Source organism: Miniopterus schreibersii, assembly GCF_964146895.1.
Source record: "Miniopterus schreibersii genome assembly, chromosome: 13".
NCBI classification, from domain to species: Eukaryota; Metazoa; Chordata; class Mammalia; order Chiroptera; family Miniopteridae; genus Miniopterus; species Miniopterus schreibersii.
The window spans coordinates 11,893,154-11,915,494 of NC_138113.1; the positions used below are offsets into that span (position 1 = coordinate 11,893,154).

At 41.5% G+C, this 22,341-nt stretch overlaps 2 protein-coding genes across 5 annotated transcripts in view; one reads left to right on the plus strand and one right to left on the minus strand.

Moving 5' to 3' along the window:
* Positions 1-22,341, minus strand: part of RBKS (ribokinase) — a 68,129-nt gene that overhangs the window by 33,012 nt on the left and 12,776 nt on the right. For all 3 annotated transcript variants that reach the window (XM_081156559.1, XM_081156561.1, XM_081156560.1), the window contains exons 2-5: positions 16,170-16,302; positions 8,673-8,736; positions 7,684-7,746; positions 4,984-5,148 (exon numbers count right to left, since the gene is read on the minus strand). In XM_081156559.1, coding sequence (XP_081012685.1) covers positions 4,984-5,148; positions 7,684-7,746; positions 8,673-8,736; positions 16,170-16,302 — 425 coding nt within the window. The remainder of the gene's footprint in view (positions 1-4,983; positions 5,149-7,683; positions 7,747-8,672; positions 8,737-16,169; positions 16,303-22,341) is intronic.
* BABAM2 (BRISC and BRCA1 A complex member 2) overlaps positions 9,633-22,341 on the plus strand; it is a 316,065-nt gene continuing 303,356 nt past the window's right edge. Inside the window, exons 1-2 of one of the 2 annotated variants that reach the window (XM_081156557.1) lie at positions 9,633-9,684; positions 20,832-21,025. The gene's annotated coding sequence lies outside the window, so the exon portion shown is untranslated. The remainder of the gene's footprint in view (positions 9,685-20,831; positions 21,026-22,341) is intronic. The other variant, XM_081156556.1, reaches the window with a different exon arrangement.

The window sequence follows — 22,341 nt, forward strand, 5'->3', positions numbered from 1 at the left end:
CAGGCAGTTTTGTAATAAAATCCAGAGTATGACACCCCTATTTTTTTAAACAAAACAAATAAGACATAACTATATGTGTATTTATATTCATATATTTACATAGAAGAGAAAAAAGTCTTTAGAGGTTACTCATTAAACTAATACGTGATTAATTACAAAAAGCTAATGGGAAAAAATCTGACCAGATTACCTGCTGTACATCATGCAAAGACATCATTCTTAAAACATATAATATCCTACATAAAAAACAGGTACAGTGTGAATGAAATGATGTCGTATCTGGGTTTTGCTTCAAAACAGTCCAAGGCTGCAGTAGGGGGTGGAGAGTTAGGGTGTAGATGAAACAAGATTGGTCATGTGTTATAACTGTCAAAGTTAAATGATAGTATATATGGATTTGCCATACTGTTCTCTATAAGTCCGTATATATTTAAAATTTTCCATAATAAAAACAAACTTTAAAAAAAAACTATTGGCTTTTTTTTTGAATCCTCACCCGAGGATATATTTCCATTGCTTTTCGCAGAGAGAGGAAGGAGAGAGAGAGAGAGAGAGAGAGAGAGAGAGAGATTCATGTGAGAGAGACACATCGACTGGTCGCCTCCCGCATGCGCCCCAACTGCGGCTGGGGATCAAGCTTGGATGGAATCGGACCTGTGACCCTTCATTCTGTGGGCCGATGATCTAACCACTGAGAAAATCTGGCCAGGGCCCATATTGGCTTATAAGCAAATATTGCCAAAGTAAGGAATTCTACAATTTTTAAATATTGATTTTTAGAGAGGAAGGGAGAGGGAGAGAGAGAGAGAGAAAAACACTGATGTGAGAGCAGAACCTCAATCAGCTGCCTCCGGCACGACCCCTACTGGGGATCAAGTCTGCAATCCTGGCATGTGCCCTGACCAGGAATTGAACCAGCAACCTTTCGGTACACGAGACAACATCCAACCAACTGAGCGATACCAGTCAGGGCTACAATTTAATTTAACCATCAATAGTGTATAAAAGTCAATCCAACCTCACTTTGTTGTATTTTACTAGGGGAAAGCATTCTTATCAATAATAACTGACTATGTAGGCTAGTAACTAAATTTGGGGAAAAAGTGAAAATGCCATAAAGAAAGGACTCTCTTTGGCTCATGCTACCATAAGTAAGCATAAATACTTCACCATGATGAGAAAAGCAAAGAATTAGTACAGTAGATGTAGTTAATCAAAGAAGAATGCAAATGTGTAATAGACAAGATGGAAAAAAGTGACATCATCCTGGAACCATGTGAAATGAACACAAGAAGTACAATGGAGTGACTTGGGCTGCAGGGGTGACTGATAGCACGCAACAGTAATTATTACCCATTTCAACACAAGATGGAGTAAAACCCTGGGTGTCCTAACAGCATGTCAGTGGCTAGCACAGTATCATCAGCGAGGAACTGGTGAGGCTGAGGGAGGAAGTTGTGTAAGTGCAAAGACAGGAGTGTGAGGCAAAAGCTCTTAAGGATGTCACCATGGAGGGCAGTGGCTGGCAGTTAAGAAGGCCCTTAACCAGCTCAGAGAAACGGGGGAGAAAATCACCCTAAGCAGAGAAACTGTGGGAAGGCTGGAGTGCCCAGAACACTGGCTTGGCAGCCTCTCACTCTAGGGGTTCTTTGCTGTGACTCGAGCAGCAAAAACTCAAAGTTTGGGCCACACGCTAGACAGTGTTATTGTGCAAGCCCAGGTAGCCAGCCAAGAGGTTTTGTTTGCCAAATGGGAAAGGACTAGAGTGGCATTAAAGGGTATTTTGTGTCCTGCCTAGAATTTAATCTTGGCGATTTTACAATCTCAATTATTTATAATTGTTCCTGTAATGTTTCATTTGCTTTGAAATGGATATAAAGACCAGAACCAACATGCATAATTTCATCACAAGCAGCTGCAGCACCAGCTCTGCTGTGGGGCTACCTCACAGCCTCGTGACCTCGAGAGGAGGGCGGCTCTAGAGGGTTACCAATGCATTTTTGATGTTGCAGGTTCTGTCTCTTTAAAATCACTGCTTTTGTTTTGGTAAACACAGCAAGAGAATCCCGAGACTGTATATACAAAGATGCAGGGGCCTTCTTCCTTATGTTAACAACTGATATATAATCTAGTTATACAGTGTGCTTAATTCAAACTCCATTACTAGTTCAGTAGTACAGATAAGAGCTGTGATAATAAACCCACAGATGATGATGATGATGGTTGTACCATCTTTCTTGTAAATGGAATAATGCTGATTAGCATGTATGCAGCCTGGTGGGCAATGGGCAGGACATTCAGTGCTCACAGCAGATCTTTAAGCTTTGCCTGCTCTGCTCTGCGATCATTCCATTCACACATCATCACGTTAAAGAGCTGTGAGAGCTCTCAGCCCAGTTCTCTTGTTTCACAGAAGAAACTGAGGCCCAGAATGAGGAATGGACTGACTTCCTGATGACCCCCGTTTGCTGAGTGATTGATTCTGAATTCAAAGCCATGCTTTCTGACTCCCAAACCAGTGCTCTTACTTAAGAATGAAGATACATTAAATTCACACACATATGCACGCACACACACACACACACACACACACAGCCACTCTTGGTAAAGAGTCTCAGCTGGGCTGGGTCTGGCTGGTAACTACCAAATGGGGACCAGCTGAGCTCTGGACAGAGGAGCCTGTGTGCATATGTGCTTGTGTGTGTGTGTGTATTTAATGGGGATAGGTGGGGGACACAGTGCTGAAAACACTCCAGGGTCCCTTCTCTGTGACTTGTACAGCAAGACACTCAGAGCTTAGGCTACGTGTTGGCAATGTTACAATTCATGGATTTTACTAGAAATCAAGGGGACTTTGAAGTTTCTCTGTTTAAAATGTGGTCTAGGACAGAGAACTTGGGTCTTGGAGTCTGAAGTCCTGGTTTCTATACCGACTAAAAGTATGACCTTGGCTGACTAAATTACTTAACCTCTCCAAGTCTGTCTTCACCTGCCATATCTCTGTCATAAGGTTTTTCTGAGGAACAAATATATATGAAAGCACTTTATAAGCTGTAAAGTACATGCTAATGCAAGGTATTACTACTCCCAGTATTGCTATAGAAGATAGTGCAGAATTACTACTTAGGCATGCTAGCTCGTCACCAAACTGTGAAGTAGGCCAAGTGGTCTTTGGCCCACCATTACCTAACCCCATTTCCGGTGCCCCTGGTCTGGTCCTCCAGCTCCTCAACTGGAAGAACTGCCTGGCAGGCGATGGAGGAGGCATTTCTGGACCCAACCCAAGTGACACCCGAGGTCGGGCTGCCTGCCCATCTGGATAACTCCAGCCTCACCTGTGAGAGTTTGGATCCTCAGCTGTGGTTGCTGTACCTTTGTCTCCTCCACAAGCTGGGGAGGTGACAGGTAACTAGACTAGGACAAGGAAACAGTCATCTCCGAGGAGCAAGGGGTAATAGGAAAAAGAGCGAAATTGCATGGGAATATGCTCTGATCTGTATCAGGAAAGACAGGAGCATGAAGGAAGTGCCACGCTGTGTTCCCGTCAGCGAGCGGGGTGAGTGCATGCAGGGGAGGCTCACCAGAGCATTAGGCTTGGCCTGTGACACTGAGAAAATGTAACCAACGGGTTTGGCTCAGGATTCCTCCTGACAGGTTCAAGTCCATTAAAAATACATTAAATGTCAGTGAGAATTTGCCATGGCCTGTTGTTTCACCATGAGGAAATTTTGTTAAATCAGGACATACATTTAAAAATTTTTCACAAAATTATTTCAGTGACTTATTTTCCATTTATTTTTATGTAGGACACTACACACTTTGGGAGAAGCCACACACACACACACACACACACAGTTCTTTTTCTTTTTGCTTTTGTAATTGTATCTTGATGAGAAAGTTTTATCTGGAAAACCAATGTGGTTCTCTCTCTATGTTCTTCTTAATATAAGTTATAGAACTACTGCCATAATATCAAGAAGAAGCCAGTGTCTTAAAGTGGCTACTTTTAATTTTGATTTTTTTTTTTTTATCAAATGGAGCTGATCAGGATATTGTCCAGATTTTAATTTAAAGAGAGAAGTGAAAGAGAGAAGAAAATTGGGATTTCCTGAAACTTCCTACACCAGCTTGGCATCATATTCGATTTCATCCCATTCTTAGAATAATTCTGTAGGGCGGTATTTCTATATGCATTTAACAGACAAGGCTCAGAAAAATCAGATAATTCTGCAAAGACCACAAAGCTCACAAGGATCAGAAATGGGCTCCCGATTCAGAAGATGCTTTCCCCACTGGTCAATAAGGAAGAAAGCAAAACAGAGGAAACTATCTGGATTTTTAAAAGTCTGTTATTTCCTGAGGGTGAGAGAGGGGACCTGGCGGGGAGAACAGAGGAAGGTTGATAACTGTTGCAGTTGGGTGATGGGATAGATTACACAATTCCGCCTTCTTTTGCATGCTTAAAAATTTCCAAAATCAAAGGTGAAACAAAACAAAAGGGCTGCTTAAAGGATGTTGACAACATAGCAAATATTATGTCTAAACAACCTTTTGCTGTTTATAGAAAAGATGGTAACGTTTTACAAAAGGAGGAAGAACTAATCTTTAATTCCTAGAGATGTTTATCAAAATGTACCTGGGCAGTGATTACACAGGACATGCAGCTTACCCTCCGCTTCTCAGAATGGAGATGGTTCCACTACCTGGACTGCATCCTGGACAGAGTCTAGTCACTACCTGCATTATTTCTGCTAACTAGATTGAAGATTTCCACTGTGGGATATCAGAAATGCCACTCATGTTATTTTCACCCTGTTTGTAAGGTTTTCTAACATTACCAAGAACTAGAGGAAGACAGTGAATCTTACAGATGGGAGAAAGAACATTTTACTACAGAAAAGTATTGCTTTGCTTAAAAGGTTAACTTTAATTAAGACAGAGATAAAAGCTTTTATAGAAAGAATGACAAGCATGTAAAATTACCTCCACTGCTGTGGGCCATTGTTAGGGCTTCCAAGGAAGTGGCTTGAGTTACCTCTAGCTGGCAGATCACCACTTTGGCTCTGCTAATGGCACTGGCTGCTTTCCGCAGGTCTTCAGTATTCAAGAGCAAATTTGCTCCAGCCACTATCACGATGATGTTCTGGCCTATGGAGAATTTCTATATATTTATATTGAAACCAAGCAAAGCCAAGCAATGATATTCTGCAGTGTTACAATCACTCTTACAAAGTCATTACAGGAAATGTGTTGGATTAATTTTAACATTTCTAGGCCATTCAGGTTAGATTTAATATTCCTAACGTATCTTACAATATTTAGGTAACATTCATATTCTAATCATTTTGAGCAAAATCTAAAAATGATTTCCTTTATCGGTATTCTTATATACAAAGAATATTAGCTGAGAAATGATATGTAACACACGTCAAATCTTCTTTTATGGGAAATGGCTGGTACAATGTATGTGGCAGAGATTCTTAATCCTAAATGACAGATGTCATAATGATGACTAAAATCAGGAATAAACTTGCCTAAAGCGAAAAACTAACTCTCTGTAGGTTGCAATCAGTTCAAGGTGGACCCCAGGGTATTCTGGAAAGTGATTTTGTAAATCAAACCACATTTTTAAATATCTAGCAGGTGAAAAATTATACTAAATAACTTAAGGTAGAGAGAGGGATATTTGGCCTAACCTGTACCAGATCAAACAGAAGCGGGACCAAGTACCCAGCGCTTGGACCCATTCTCTACAATCCCACCTGAATGCAGGCGGTGTGGTGGATCCTAGATGACAGGAGCACAGCCACATATGGCTACTGAGCACTTGGAATGTGTTAGTCCAAACTGGGATGTGCTTTAATTGTACAACACACAGCACATTTCAAGGACTGAGTACAAAGGAAAGGTAAAATATTTCATCACTTTTTAAGAACTTTTGGATTACATGTTGAAAGGATAATATTTTGGATACACTGGGTTAAGGGAAGACATTAAGGTGAATTTACCTGTTTCTGTTTCCTTTTTCAAATGTGGCTAATGGAAGTTTAAAACTGCGTGCGTGTTGCCTTGTTCCCACGGGACGGCACTGATCTCGCGGGGTGAAAGCAGCGCTCTCTGTGCCGCAGGCTGCTGGTGCTGCTCTTTTGCAGACACGGCCTTCAGTTACCTCTCAGCACAGGGCCCGAGCTAGCCTGTCCTCTTACCACAGACGTGCTTGTTGGCCACAAGGAGGACTTAATAAAGTGGGGGTGGCCCAGGGGGAACCCAGTCCCGGGCGGGCAACGCTCAGAGGACCCGCGCCCAGGGACAGCGCCTCCGCCCCGGGTCCTGGGCGCCTCGCTCCCTCTGCCGGCGTCGGCGCTGGGGCCCATCCAGAGCCTGCGCCTGCGGCCTGCCCGTGGCTGCTGCGCACCGGGGCAAGGCCCAGCCGGGAGGCGGGCACGGCCCCGGGGCCTCACTCGGGCCTCCACCTGGCCTTGCCAACCCTGAACTCCCTGCCCGGCCTCGCTACGCACTCACTGAAAGGAGCCCCTGGGTGTTCGTACGAGCTCTTCCACTACCATCTTGAGGACATTACCATACACCATAAACCAGACAAATTCTACCGTAATAGGCACTCGGTACACAATATTAAATTATATCTTGCATGAAAATGCAGTATTTTGTACACAGAGAATGAAGAAACGGAACTTGGAGATAACCCCAAAATACAAAAAGAGGTTTGAGGCAGGGAATGAGCTGCTGTTGGCAGCAATAATCGCTTACGAAGTAGCTTAAAGTAATGAGCACAGACCACTGTTAGAGTGAAAGCTTCTACTGACTGTCTTTAAGTGGAACACTGTTTATTCGTTATTGCAGCTTTGGGATCACTAAAGGTAAACATATCATGTCTTCTGTGAGAAATGATCTTATGAAACTGCATTATAAATTAAAGACATGCTGTGACAAATCCTAATCTAACACAATGCATGCTGACTGCCCACAATGCACCAGGGTCTGTCCTAGGTGCCCCATGAAATGCTTGGCCCTTCCGAATATTAATTCTGATTTTAAAAATCTTATGGAAGTGTTTTTATACTAAAAACAGTTGGCAGAAATTATGAATACTTTACTTGAGAGCGAAGGGAAGTTACTCTTTTCAAAGGCAAATGTTTCCCTATGGCAAGGCCTAGTGACATAGTTGTATATATAGACTTTTGAGACTTGATTGCTGTTTAAAGAGCAGACAAAATTGAACACTAACGATAACTTAGAAGTAATAAGTTGCTGCCATTTGCTCAGTAAATAGTCTATAAATATGATTCATCAACTTTCTTTTGCACCTATCTATTTACATTTATTTACCTGGTATAACTGAAATGACAGATGAATACTTAACTGTTATTAAAGACAAATATCAATTCTGAGTTCACACGAAGGGTAATGGGATGTTATAGGATATAAATATTATTCTGAGGCAAGTATAATGCTTCATATGCATTGGATGGACAATTTATATTTGAATGATCAACCTGGGATGTATAAATAAAGGGAAACATTTATATTTAGGTTGGAAAGACCATGCTTTAGGCGTGGTAGGTATGGTAAGAAATCTATAAGATTAGGATAAAAACTGATGCTTCTGCTCTAGTTCTGGGAATGAAGTGTTTTATGAAATATTTCAATATGCAAAACCCATACCTTCTTCATTGACAATTATAGAAGCAGTTCCTGTAGCAGCATCTTTAGTCTGATATGTAAATTCTAAAAGAAAAAAGAAATTACAATCACATACATACAGCCTGGCACGGATCATTTATTTTAACAATTTCAATGTACCACTAATCCTTAGTAAGCTTTTTAACCTTTAACCATTTGGGATGATAAAAAAAAGAAATACGTTATTAGTGCTAATTTATACTCATCACCTATACAATGAGAAAAATAGTCTTTACACTTAGTTGCACCTTTTCTCTAAATTAGTAACAACCCGGCAAACCGCCCCCGCTTCTAAGTCCCCCAAATCAATCATAGTTGTGTACATGTGCATTTTCCTGCACTACCATATTTCTTCAGTGAAGGAAGGGACAGACTTGAGATGAAAGACTAAAGGTCAAACTTATAAAATCAGCTTGTTTGTTTTTCTTCATTCGCCTAAGCGCCGCATCTCCTCAGGAATTATGGCCTGGCATGCAAATGGTGATGCTGCGCAGGCAGCCTTTGGCAGCAGCAAAGAGCCTTGAACCGGAGCCAAAGACATTCTAGGCCTGGCTGCAGCTCCAACTAGCTGTGCTCTTGGACAAATTCACAACCTCGCTGGCCTTCGGTTTTCTCTTGTCAAATAAATAGTATCAGCCTCAATGGTTTCCAAGATCCTTTCCAGCTATGATACTCAATGACTTTTCTTAAAATATCTTTTGTGAATGTAGCACCTACTTTGTCTCGTCACCTGCTTTTGAAACATTTCCATGAGATGAAGGGTTGTAACCTATTGTTTTATTCCCATCTGGAGGAATGGATGCTAAAGAATTAAGCAGAGGCTGTTTAAACAAGACTAGACAAAGCTGTGCATAAAAATCCCTTGGCCACCAGGGGAGGATCTATCAATTCTGCTCTATCTTTAATTTTTCTTGTAATCAGATCACAGAAGAGAGGTCTAAAAACCAACTTGAAACAAGATGAAATTTTACCTGTAGAAATATCATTCTGTTTTAAGTTTTCTATATAATCATTGCCAAAAGAATCTTTGCCAACCTGTACCAAAGAAATGATGAACGTTAGATCTTTTACATTTAGTAAAATGCTACAATGTAGTTTTTAGAATACTTAGCATTTTGAAAGGTCACATCTGCACAGTACTTTATAAACATTAACTAATTAATCTTCTTAATGTAAATTGCTAGACTTGGTTTCAGCCCAAAAAATTGTTGTATACTAATGTTCCACTTACATCCTGCCTAAATGTGAAGCATTTAATGGTTCTCACCAGTTCTATAGGTTCACTCTCATTTTGATATGCTCATGTGGAAATCCCCACTAACACAGAGCTGCCCACCATCAACAGTCCTCAGTATTTATGAAGAATCTCAGTTGTTCGGATTTCACTATAAATGATGGCATCTTTGTAATAACTTGCCTGGTTCTTAGAATCTTATCTTCTCCCCTGACCCTGACACGGAGCGCAAAGAGGAGGGACTTTAAAAGCCCTTGCTAACTTGGTATAGTGGAATTCCATTGTTTTGCATCTTGCATCCACTCTGGTAACAATAATTCAGTTTTTCCTTTAGACATGCATTCCTCTTCGATTCATTGGCAACATGATTAGGGTGGCACAGTTGTTAAAATCAATGAACCTATGTTGACACATTAACCAAACTCCCCAAACTCTGTAGTTTATATTAGGGTTCACTCTGGTGTTGTATATTCTATGGGTTTTGACAAATAAATAAACAGGTATCCGTGATTATATTATCATACAGAATGGTTTCTCTGTCCTAAAAATCCTCTGTGCTCTGCCTGTTCATCACTGTCTGCCTCCTAGCCCCTGGCAACTACTGACCTTTTTTACTGTCTCTATCATTTTGTCTTTCCCAGAATGTCATATAGTTGGAATCATTCCTGAACTATACTTCTATTTTTCTGTCCTGCAGGTGAGCACTACATCAACGGATTATATCTCTGTCCAGGTCTCAGCCACTCCTGGTATGTTCTCCTCATGCACAGAAAATTGTTCCTCTCTGGACATATCAACAGAAAGAAACACAGACATTTACTCAGATCAAGAACCTCAATGAGTGAAAATAAAATTTCCCAGTGAGGATTTGGATTGTCTAGATCAGGGATTGGTAATAATATTTTAGACTTTGCGGGCCATATTGTCTCTCTTGCCACAACTCACCACTGCCATTGTAGTGTGAAAGTGGCCAGAGAAAACATGTCAACAAATGGATGTGGCTGTGTTCCAATAAAACTTTATTTATAAAAATATGTAGTGGGCAAGATTTGCACTATGGGCATGCTTTCTGGCCCCTGATTTAAATGCCACTTCTGATACCTTCTTCTGCAAAGAACACTTTTCCCTGTACTCCTTTTCTGGCTCAAATGCTGATTAGGCAATAATCTCGAACAATACATAATAACTTCTTAGCAGAATTTCTGCCTTTATAATGAAGAGTGTCCGCTACAAAGTGTGGCTGTGGGGAGAGTTCCCTGGTGGAAGGAGGTCATCTACCAAAGGTTTCCCTCATGGCAAGTGCCAAAGCATCCTATTTCTTGGTCAAAAATTCATCCTAGAAACAAGTTCTTTCTTCTCTCATCTTCTTTTACATTACTTAACTCTCTCCCGTGGGCAATCAGGATGTTATATAGTTGGGAAAGTATCATTATAAGAATGGTCTGAGGATTAAGAAAAGGCTATCCCTAGGCATGTGGGGCGCATACAACTTAGAGCAAAGAAATTTCTCTTTCCTATCAGTTTTATATGGACAAAATCTGTTTAAGGTGAATATCAAGGGCAGGTGATAAATGGTGGTGAGTTTGTAAACATTAGCAAGTGCAGGGCTTAGGAAGAATTGTTGGAGGAGAGGAGGAAACCAAAAAACAGGCAGCTTTGCCCTCAAGAAATTGATATTGGAGGGAAATAAGACACAGCAAGTGGAACAGCACGAGCATGAGACATTGGGAAGGGATTTCATGCTCAGCGTAACTGCGTTTTGCAGACTTGCTACGGTTTATTTTAGAGGCTGCAGCAGCTGCCTGTCTTCTTCCCGCCCAGACCGTCATCTGATTGACTACATCCCTGGGTGACGGTTATGGTTCCAGGTTTATTCTAATAATCATTTCCTGGCAAGTCTGTCGGCTGGCCTTCTAAACTCTATGTGAGGTGTGGGACAAAAGACTTTGTTTTGCCTTCTTTGATATTCCCTTGTCAAAATAAAAATCTGGAAACTAAAAAATAATGGAAAAGTAACAACACTGCTGAGGATTAAGAGAAGTCAACTGTGATTCCATTAACTTTACATCATCGAGGTCGTGGCGACACATTACAGAGTGAAAGAAGTGATGAAAAGCCCAAGAACAGGAAGACAATCTTTCCATCTGTGTCATGGACGCCCCTCACGCCAGCTGTGTGGTTTTGGGCGAGCCACTTTAGTACTCTCTAGGCTCAGTGTCCTTGTCTGGAAAGTCACAGCAAGTTTGCTGTGAAGATAAAATAATACGCATGAAAGTACATTTAAAGCTGTAAAGGATTAAGTGAGGGTTTGGTGCCATCACCATCATCATCGTCATCATCATCATCATCATCATCATCATCATCAGGCTGCTTCTCTTGGGGGAAGGGCAAGGCTCCTGCTGCTTGGATTCAATATAAACCACTTTCATGCCCATCGGGCTCTCCCTGTTCTTCAATCCTTCCTGTTGCTTCTTATTTTCAAATAGGAGAGCATTTGATCATGGAAGCAAGCACGTGGGCACATTAAATTATTTTCAAAATGAGCCTGTGCTATCGTTCTAATAAAAACATAACATCTGTTAATGGTTTGGTGTAACGAATGCTGTTCACTATAATCATGTATCCTGTTACTTTAAGGAGAGTAATATAGCCAACAGGGAGGGCATCTCTGCCTTGGGAGCAATATTTAAGCTTTAAGTAGATCTAAATCACATCAAAATGTAGACAAAAAGCAATGGAGATCTGAATCCTACTTAAAAGGATCCTCTTTTTCTTTCTGCATTAGAGTTGCGCCGATGACACGTGCAACGTTATACTATAAGAATGCCATCTCCCCTACTTCCTCTGATACAATCATGTATTCTCCTGGATTTATTTTTAAAAAGGCTGCAAGAGTGGACACCTTCCAATCCCATTTGCTTACTTCTGACTCAGATTTAAGCCGCTTCCCCAGTAAACGGAAATTGATAACTGGAAGTCAAGGAGCAGAACCCAAGCGAAGGTGTCATTCACAGCCTGCCACTGAGAGTGAGTGCAAGTGTCTCGAAAATCACAGCGAATGATACGGGTGAAAGGCCTGGGCACCATCAGGACTATTACACAGGAACCGTCACAGGTATCTCTGGAGGCTTCCCTATTTTCCTGGCCACACGCTGGCTATCAAATGATATGAAAACTTTAACTCAAGTATCTAGGTCATGAGGTGAAATGGTGCACCTTGGAGCCAGGAGACTTGGAATCTAATTTCAATTCTGCTGTTATCAAGCTAATTAAGATTCTTTACTTCATTTTTGTGGCAAATTCTTCCATCTGAGCCAGGCCGCAGGGTGGGACTGGTGTGGTTACCTCTGGCGGCAGGACACAGCAGTTCCCAGCCTCAGCCTCTCCCCAGTGTCTCCGGAGCAGCTTGTGAACATCCCGGTGCTCCGGCTGCATCCCAGGCCGATGGAGCAGATCCTCGGCAGGTGGGACCGCGCCCGCTCCCAGGTGATTGCAGTGTGCGGCCTGCAGTCGAGGCCCACTGGTTGCAGGACTGAAGTGGGGAGAGTGTCTGGAAGGTTTGTCTGTACGGAAGCAGGGAGGAGGGAGAGCACAGGCCTGCCTAGGACTAGGTTGGTGAGGCAGCTGAGTGGGAGCACGGAGAAGTGAGACCTGCAGAACCTGCTGGGGGCAAGGAGCTCATCCACAAAGTTGGAATCAAGGTACTGTGAAGCCCGAAAGATTTTTTTGGCTTGTGCTTGCTGACTCTAGTCCCATTTTGACGTGCCCAGGCTTGCTTCCCTTTGCTGCTTTTGCCTCTATCCTTCTAAAACTCGTATTTGGCAAAAATAGTTGGGTTTATGTTTTTCAGAGTGGTCCTTAGACTGTGTTGAAACACTATGTGAGTACAATCTAGTCATGTCTATTTCCTGGCCTTCACTTATGAGAACTCAGAAGTCCTTTCCTCTCTCCTCCACTTAATCAAACCCCACCTGCTTTTCAAGCATCCGCTTCAGGCCTACCTTTCCTACTTATCCCTGTGACTCCTTTATTCCAGAAGTCTTATGGCATTCCTAATGGATACTATATAATTAAGCACTGAACTGAATACCATCTTATATCGTTTGCCTAAATAATCTTCCTTAAAGTCTAGTCTCCGCTTGCTGACTTCCGATCTGGGTCACTTGGGTCCATGCCTGCTCGCGGCTCCTTCCACCTGCCCAGGAAGCAGGGTCCCTGGGCTCGTGCTGGGCCACTGCACCTCGAGCTCTTGATTCTACCACGGTCCTCCTGAGCTGCCAGTTTTTGACGTTTAGAAACACCTTCCTCCTCTCTAACATTTGACTTCAGGAGGAGGAAACACTTAAATCGGGCGAAGTCCTAGGAAAGGTGTCCTAACAGGCTCTTTGCCCTGCCAAGACGACTTTCATTTTCTAGATCTGCCTTGGTTTTTATTCTCAGAATATCTCCAATTACCCTTGGACTGTGGCCTTGGCCCATGACTCAGTTAAATACTGACTACACAACTCTTATCTATGTGAAGCGTTTCATTGTACTTATTTCACCATACACATATTAATGGACTCCTGCTTCACAGTCCTTGCCACAGTATCTTGACAAATACTTCTCCTTAGCGCAATAGAAGGTGTTCTGCAGGTGTCATCAAACTGTCTTACTTTATTGGAGTTTGAATATTAGTTTGTTGCGGGGCAGTAATAGGTAAGTTAATGTTGCTAAGAAAACCATAGGAAATTTTCTGTTTTTCTTTTGCTCCATCTGTTCAATTTTATCTTGAGTAATTTCATGATCTTTGTTTCTACTTAGAATTTGTCATCTTTAAAAAGCTGCCATAAAACAGTTTGGCTAATTTGCTTAATAAAAATATATTTCACAATGGGAAGAAATATAATAATTAATGGATAACAATGACTTCCACTAGAAAATAGTATTTTATTTTTCTTGTTAAGAAGTCTAAGAATATTATGCAATTTGTTTAATCTTAAATAAATCCACGTCTAAATGTCCCAGATTATCTAAGCAAAGTAACCCTGTATAGGTTTTAGCTGAAGCCATTTTTTCTCACCTTCTCTGTACAGATCCCCAGGTAAATTCCACTGTGGGGCTAAACGCCAGATGACTAAATCAGGGGCTCATTAGATATAAAGAACTTTCAAAATTGGACAGGTACTAACATAAACCATCTTACACAGGCCAGAGGTGCTAAAATAAATAGCACCTTTGCTTTAATCAGCCTCCTAACTGGTACATTTCCTCAAATATCGCCCTCTGCCTTCTGTTCCCCTCATATCCACTCCTATGGTTTCATGCTTCATTTCCCAAGGTCAGTTCCACAATTCAAATATTCCTATTTTGCATTGCTCTCTTTGCCTCAAATTCAGCAGACCTAAAATAAAACCAATCTCAAAACCCTCGAGTTGGATGAGGTCCTAGGGGACATCCAATTTTGACTTTAATGGCTAAATGAATAGCTTTTATAAAACTTCCAAGAGGGCGTTCTCTAATCTCTCCTTTAACAGCTCAGCTCTAGGGAACTCCCCTTTCCCCATGACCATTCTTGGTACCTTGCTTCCAATACCAATTCTCTGTCCACGTTTTCCCAGCCAGGAAATGATATACTCTTTCCAGTTTCCAATTCCAAGCCCCCTTAAGTCAGCATCATCTGATTACTCCCCAAACCCTTCATTTCTAATCAAGTATAGGATGGATCAGGCCTAACATTTTTAATCGGCTCCCTCTCCAAGCCACATAATTCCTAGCATATAATAGGTCGTCAATAATTAATTGCTGATTAATTGATTGATATTTTAAATCTATCAAGAGCTCAACCTTAGCAAATGAGAGTTTCTTACTCTGAATCTTGTGCTTCATGAGATGTTTTTGACCAAATAGCCAGATGAGAATTATGTCATGTTAATCATAAATTAGAAATAAAGCTACAGTTCATTAGTAGAAGAAGTGGTAATTGGATAGTTTATGCATCATTTAAAGACCCCAGGGAGAACAGAGTGCTGTGTGCAATGGGAAGTGACATTTCAGAGAAATTTTGGTAAAATCTACCCAGTTCACAGCAGAGAGCTCATTCTTTTAAATTCCTCATATTTTTCATATCCTCTACTGTGCAGACCCAGTCTAGCTTTCCTAAAATAAATTATCTTTCCTGTTAGACCAGTAACGATAGTATCTTAAAATTTCATCGAAGATGCAAAAGTTGAACCTTTGGCAGCCAATTTTGATATACTTTTCAGATCATTTCAGTAGATGGGTGGAGATAGGAATACTGTACTTCACGTTTCTGTCTGAAAACGAAACTATGCCTAAGGATCAGTGATGTGCAATTCAGTAAGGCCCAGATCCCTTTGTGTTCCAAGATATAGCATTAGAGGAAAATAACTCAGAGATGAGTAAATCACCAGTTATTAAACCAAGTTTCCAGAAGCTGTGTTGCTGCAGTAAAACCTGCTAAAAACAGGATGACTCATGCTGCTGTTTAGAAGCTGGTCTAGGTAAACCCATAGGAGTGGAGTAATTCTCCCCGCTTCTCATACTCTAGTTATAAACTCATTCAATTCAGGGAACACAGTGTTAAGTTATTTGAGGACTGCTACTTTCCAGAGGATCCAGTGAGATAGAAACTAATATAAAAAAACACTATTTAAATCTTTAAAACCAATGAGCTTGTAAAAGAATTAAGCAGGTATTCAAACAAGTACATGTACCTGCATGTTTAGAGCAGCACTGTTCACAGGAGCCAAAAGGTGGAAACAGCCCCATTGTCCAACAGATACATGGGTAAACAAATGTGGCATATACAATGGAATACTATGCAGCCACAGAGGAATGAAGTACTGATATGTGCTATAAGGTAGATGACCTTAAAAACACTGTGCTAAGTGAAAGAAGCCAGACATAAAATGTCACGTTTCACATGATTCCATTTATAGGAAATCTTCAGAAATAGATAAATCCATAGAGACAGGATGTAGATCGGTGGTTGCCAGGGGCTAAGGGGAGGGGGAAATGGGGAGAGACTGCTTAATGTAAGGAGTTTTATTTTGGAATGATGGAAATGTTCTGGAACTAGACAGAAATGGTGGCTGTACAACACTGTGATTGTACTAAATGCTACCGAATTGTTCACTTTAAAATAGTTAAAACACACACACACAACAGTGAACTCAAGACTTAAAACCACATTCTTACTTTTAGAGCACTCTCCACTGGACTTCACACTCACCTTGCACACCAGGGCCGTCTTCGCGCCGAGCCTAGCAGCTTGGATGCACTGGTTGGCACCTTTCCCTCCAAAGCCAATAAAAAACTTATGTCCATGGATGGTTTCTCCGGTTTTTGGCAAACGGGGAGTAAGACTGTCATAATTTTAAAAGAGAAGGGAAAAAAAGCACATTGGTAGCTGCAATCAATTTTTAAGTTCTTGGGAAGGGGGAGAAGGTTATCGGATGGAGCTGTAAGCAATCAGGATCGCAAGCAGAAGCAGGGGAGAGGACCTTCCCCTTCCAGACAACATTCAGTAGTTTGCATCACTTTCGAGAATGCATCTGCTTGACAGGATTCCTCTCCCCACTGCCCCGCGCGACCCTAGCTCTGCTTCAGAGGACAGCTCCCAGTGTCTGTATGCATCAGGGTTGCTCATGGTGTCTGTTTCCCATCTTGGGACCTCTCAGAGAGAAGGAGCTTCATATTCTTCCTCAATGCTCAGGACAGAGCTTTATTCATAGCCGGACTCAATAAATGGGACCAAGCTAGTATGTGTTTCTGTCCTGGTTTATCTGGCGGCTTTAATAAGAAGCAGGAAGGGTACCAGGATTCCGGTAATCATGCTCAGGACCTCAGGAGAAGAGAGAAGTTGCAATTCCAGGCATTAAAGAATCTTATTTGTTTCCTGAGGGTGAGGTGGGAGTGGGATATTTGGGTGGCAGGTTCAGGTTTTGGTCCTAATCCACACTGTATATTACCCATTTCAGGCACTGACTCAAAAAGAGCATCTATTTAAAAAAAATGAATTCCAAAGAGCCAAGTTTAGTTTAAAATTTTTACTATAGAAAAATCCAAACACATAAAACTAGAGAAAATAGTACACTGATTTCCCTTATACCTATTGCCCAGATTCAACTATAGTCAACTTATAGCCAATGCTGTTTCAGTCTATACCTTCATCCACTTTTCCAAGAGCTAAGGATTTTTACTGATAGGTTATTACTGACATATTACTGCCTAATGAGGATAGTATTAAGTGAGGAAAAAGTAAAAGGTTTACGCTAGTATATGATTTTCATAATGTTAAAGGTGGAAGGGGTGAGAAAACAAAGTCTTTGAAGGACAGAAGACTTTAAAACGGAAAAGGAGTTCTGGGTGGAAGGGCAAGTGAAGAAGATGGGCTCAGAGGCATGAGGACTGGTTGACTGGCCCACAAAGAAGTGGGCCAAGGGCCAGATGGAGCAGACGGAGAGGTGATATGTGTGATCAAAAAGGTTAACTAGCTTTAGGCAAGAAAGAAAGGCCAAGAGAGAAGTTCACCATGGTAAGTCGACTGAAAACCTACTTTGTTTTAGCATATTAGAAACATATTTATTTCCCACATAGGTTGTGATGTATCTGAAACCAGTATCTTATCATATTAGAGTAACAGAACAATGCCAATTCCTGCAGGTCACTAACAGCCTGTTGGCAATGGGATGCCATATGACTGTTGACAAGAACATATGATTGTGTCAATAAAGACCAAGTTTGACCTGTGAACCTCCTTTATGTACTTCTAAAAGTCTCAATAAAGTGAGCTAAACAACTCCATTCCCTAGCACTGCACTGTCAAATATGGTTATTTGGGATTCAAGAGATTCATCAATAATTTGAAAACATCCCACTCCACTCCTCCCCTTTTCAATACTATTTTTAATCTCAGATTTTAAATGCATTTATAGTACTGATGAAAAAAATATACATCTACAAGGTTCACTTCTGAAAAAGGTACTCAATCAAGAGAAAAATGGTTTTAATGTAATGTTATTATCCTGTCACTTAATTTAGCAATGACAAGCGATGATGAGATTTTGATTTGCATCAGAAATCTTAAACATTTTAGGATTCTGTTATGAACAGGCAATGAGGAGTAATCTGTGTGATTGAGTAACTACGTGAGTTCTTGGCTTATTGATGCTGCTATAAACAACATTCATAACAACTTTAAAAAGAACTATCCAGTGTGGCTAAAAACAGGCCAAATAATTTAATTAGCAAGACTGTCACTAAAGAAACGTATGACTTCCACTATATTTATACTTAGATCTGGGTCACAATCCACTGGTTTGAATCGTGTATTTTTTATCAACTGTGGGAAACGATGAAAAACATATCACCACATTGTTATTGGGATGTGTATGGACGTGGGAGAGGAGTGCAATACATGGGTACAGCGCGTATGTGTTTGACGTGGGAGCAGATGGCTGGGATTTAAACAACGTATATTAACACAAGCACTGTACTGATTTAGCCATTCCTGAAATTCCTCATTTCTTTGGAATTCTATTTTTTTTCTTCTGCATCTTTACCCTACTCTCATCTCTTCCTTCCCTCAGTTATAGACTTTCCCGGCCTGCGGACAGGGACCAAGGCTGTCATGTTCCCTATTTTATCTCTAGTGCCTGTCACTTAGTATGGGGTTAACATATATGCTGACTGAACAAATCTTTGTGTCTCCTCTCATCTCTCAAGGGTAGTAGAATATGCCACCCCAAAATATGACTGTGGGAGTTCAGGACATGCCACCCCAAAACATGCAGCTTCCAAAGTGATAGGCACTTGAGAAACAGCAGATGCAGGGAGAGGCTTTCTCTGAACTTTCCTTCTCTGCCCGAAGATGATCCTCCAAAAGGAATCTGATTCCCATAACCCCCCTCCCTGGGAGTGTTATCAACCAGGGAAGATTGACTCCTGTCACAGGAGAAAAGAACAGAAGTCAACACCACACCCAAAACAACTGTCACAAACTATCACACCTCCCATCCCTTCCAAGGAGAAGGCCTAACAGGCCTACCCCCTCCCTTTCCCTATTAAAATGCTATTTAATCCTGAATTTGAACTCATTTTTTCCTGGGTTTCTCCCATGTATACCTGAGGGATACTTGTTAATAACCTTCTGTTTGTTTTTCTATTGTTAATCTGTCTTTTATTACAGGGGTCTTGGTCAAAGAACTCAGAAGGGTAGAGGGACAATTATTTTCCTCCCTACATCTCTTTTCCCTGTCTCCTTTGTGTGGTCTCCATTCTTACTTCTGCGTTGAGGCTCTGGAGGTGCTGATGAATGGGGAGGAGGAGGAGCCTGGCAGGGATGACTGTTCAGTTGTCTGGCAATGACAATCCATGCTTTACCAGTCCGTGCCCACTGCGTTCCCAATGTGAGCAGCATTCCTCTTCTATAAGCAAGAACTCTAGCTAGAACTCACGCTATCATTCCTTCATTAATGCATGAACGTCAAATATGTCACGTGTTTTGCACTGTACCTCCTATAGGGCAAAATCAACTTGCTGGCAATGAGGTAAAACCTAACCACGATGCAAATAACACGAGTTGAAAAAAAGTCACAGAACAAGGAGATTAGTATGAGCCGATGCATGTTTTTTAAAAGGAAAAAGATAAATGTGTATGGTCTCAGATAGCTTGTAAATGCATAGACAATGAAATGTTAATGACAAGTATCCATGAGAGGGAGGGGGTAGGGAGCAAAAGTTCATGCTTTACTTTCTATACTTATGCACGGAAGTATATGCCACAAGGGTAGACCACTTGTTAGTGCTTCAGAGTCATCTGTCCTCCCTGCATCTTTTTTCCAGCCACCAGTTCTTCGCGGGCTCCAGCTGGCTTCTTGCAGGTGCAACCTAACAGCGCCTTGCCCAGTGCTGCTCTTTCCACTGCCGGGTTTCTGTTTCTTTGCTGGGCTCTTTAAGCTGTCCTGCAGGATTGAGCAACTAGTTGCCCACAAGGGTGGCCAACTTGAACATGTTGAGCATCTCTGTACAGGCTCTTCCCACTCTTCCGCTTCCCTTTCCCTGTCCCTTGCCCGTGCTCCCTGGATCAGAGTCCTGAAAGGAGGATGTGTACGTAAGCCTTTGTCTTATGCTCTGTGCTCTGTTGAACCCACACTAAGACAGTTTATTCCTCATTTTTTAAAATAAAAGTAAATGGAGAGTGGAAAGCTGAGTGGAGAGCAACTAAAAAGTTAGTTACAAACAGGCAGAAACATTTCCCAATTATAAATCCTAATTTACTTTAAATTAGGCTTTTCCTATATTTTTTTCTTTAATGAAATCATGAAATTAGGGTCAGGTTCAAGGAAGGACCTGTACCAAGCACCATCCCCTGGATGAGAGCATTACTATGATTCGCCTAAATTCAAACATGAGGTTTATTTAGCAAGGTGCCAAACACAGATTAAAGTGCTCCAGGGAGAAAAGCAAGCGAGCAGTAGAAGTACACTGTTGTCACCATTTAAAAATTTCAGATTGTGTACGTTTCTGAGTGAGGGAGAAAACCCAGGGAAAACCAGTCATAAGAAATATACTTGAATTTAAGGCATATTCGTAGTTTTAAAAAGGTCACGGCAGTTTAAAGTTGGACAAAGGAGACGCCCGCAAGGGCTTGAGAGGCCCCGGGTTCGAGCCCAGCTGTGCGAGGCAGGAGGCCTGAGCCACTTACTGACTGCATTACCTTTGACAGCCTTTCCCTCTTTGAACCAGCTTCTTCTCTTGCAAAACAGGTTTAATAATACTTGTCAACTCCTTAAATGCCTGGGTTTTGTGCTCTGAGCTATTTCACTGACAGGTGTTAGCAGAACAACTTATCATTGCTTTTAACTTCTTGACAATGATGTGCTTGTTACAGATTCTCAGGGATGATTCACAGCAAAGGAAGGAATGACCTGGTGAAACAGAGATGAGAAGGGTTTCGACGAAAAGGTCACGCTAGTACTGGCTCCTGCCAGAGTCGGGAACCATGCGCCCTTTGGCTTCGCATTCCATCCTTTCTTCTGGCTGCAAGCTTCTGACACGCTGCACAACTGAAGGATCCTACTATCAGTTATGTCCCAGTTAAAATTCATTTCGCGCATTTATTATTCCTACTGCCTGTGCTCTTCCACCATAGCTGTTCTCAGCATTTGTGTATGTCACATTTACAAGGATGACAGAATTTCCAAACCAAGTTAGTATCTATTTCTACCTCTGTAAAAAGAACTTGGCCTCCCAACTAGAACTTCGTTCTGTGCTTCCTAACCCTAAATTTGCAGACATCTGTATGATTTATTCAAGGAAATGAAACAGGAATTACACTTGAAACAGTTCCTGAGTTTGATTTCTAGTCAATCTTTTCCTAGCTAACAGGTGTGTGGCTAAAAAGTCATTTTGTCTGAAGATGTAGCTACTCTCGAGTTTATAGGATAGGAAAACAATACTCCAGCCAGAGTGGCCAGCCTTTCAGTGTCATATCCTTGACCCTTATTTATCGAAATGTTGCTTATGGGTGAATCACTATGCTGGGCACTGGGAGAGCCGATGAGATGAGTATGTTACGGTCTTCTCCCACGTCATGGTCTTACGTGGCTTACTTCATTCACATCTCCGCTCAAATGTCACCTCCTCAGAAAGGCCTTCCCAGCCACCTTACAGGAGATACTTCCTTCCTATTTTGATTTCTGTTAAGTATTCATTCACTCATTCATTCTGGCAAGAAACACTAGGTTTTTAGATCAGAGACAGCCTTTTAATTACTCATAATTGCATTAATTAGTTCTCTATGTCTCAGCCCCAGCAGGGTGACATGATGAGAGAAACCCTGAAATAATGAATTTTTGGAGTTTATATAGGACAGCTGACACAGCTGCTGTTCCTCCTTCCCTCTGGGGTGGGGATGGGGAAGGGGGGAGGAGAGAGGGAGGGAGAAGGAGAGAAAAGAGAGAGAAAGGACATACTGACCTTGCTTTGTAATATAATAAATCCTCTCAGGGGAGAGGAGGGGAAGGCCTCTCGGTTTCCGACCCCTATAATGTACATAGATGTGTTCAGGTGAGAAGTCTCTAAATCTCTCGAGGTCTCTGACTTCTGAAGTCTGTTTGCCATCCAAACATTCTTTAATCTAGGGGCTAGCAGTCTTTGCTCAGAAAGCCCCGATCATGCAGACATGTGAGAACATGCATGAGTGTAGCTCGCCAGCAGTTTCCTTCACAGCATTATCACTACCCAGCATTACAACACTCAAATCATTTCTTTCCTCTTTCCCTATTTTCTTTTGGATTCACTGTATTTCATCTTCACTGTGGTGTTTTTAACTCTACCACTTTTTTTAATTTTTAGAAGTGACTGATGTAGGGTTTACTATCAGTTTATTCTCAAACATG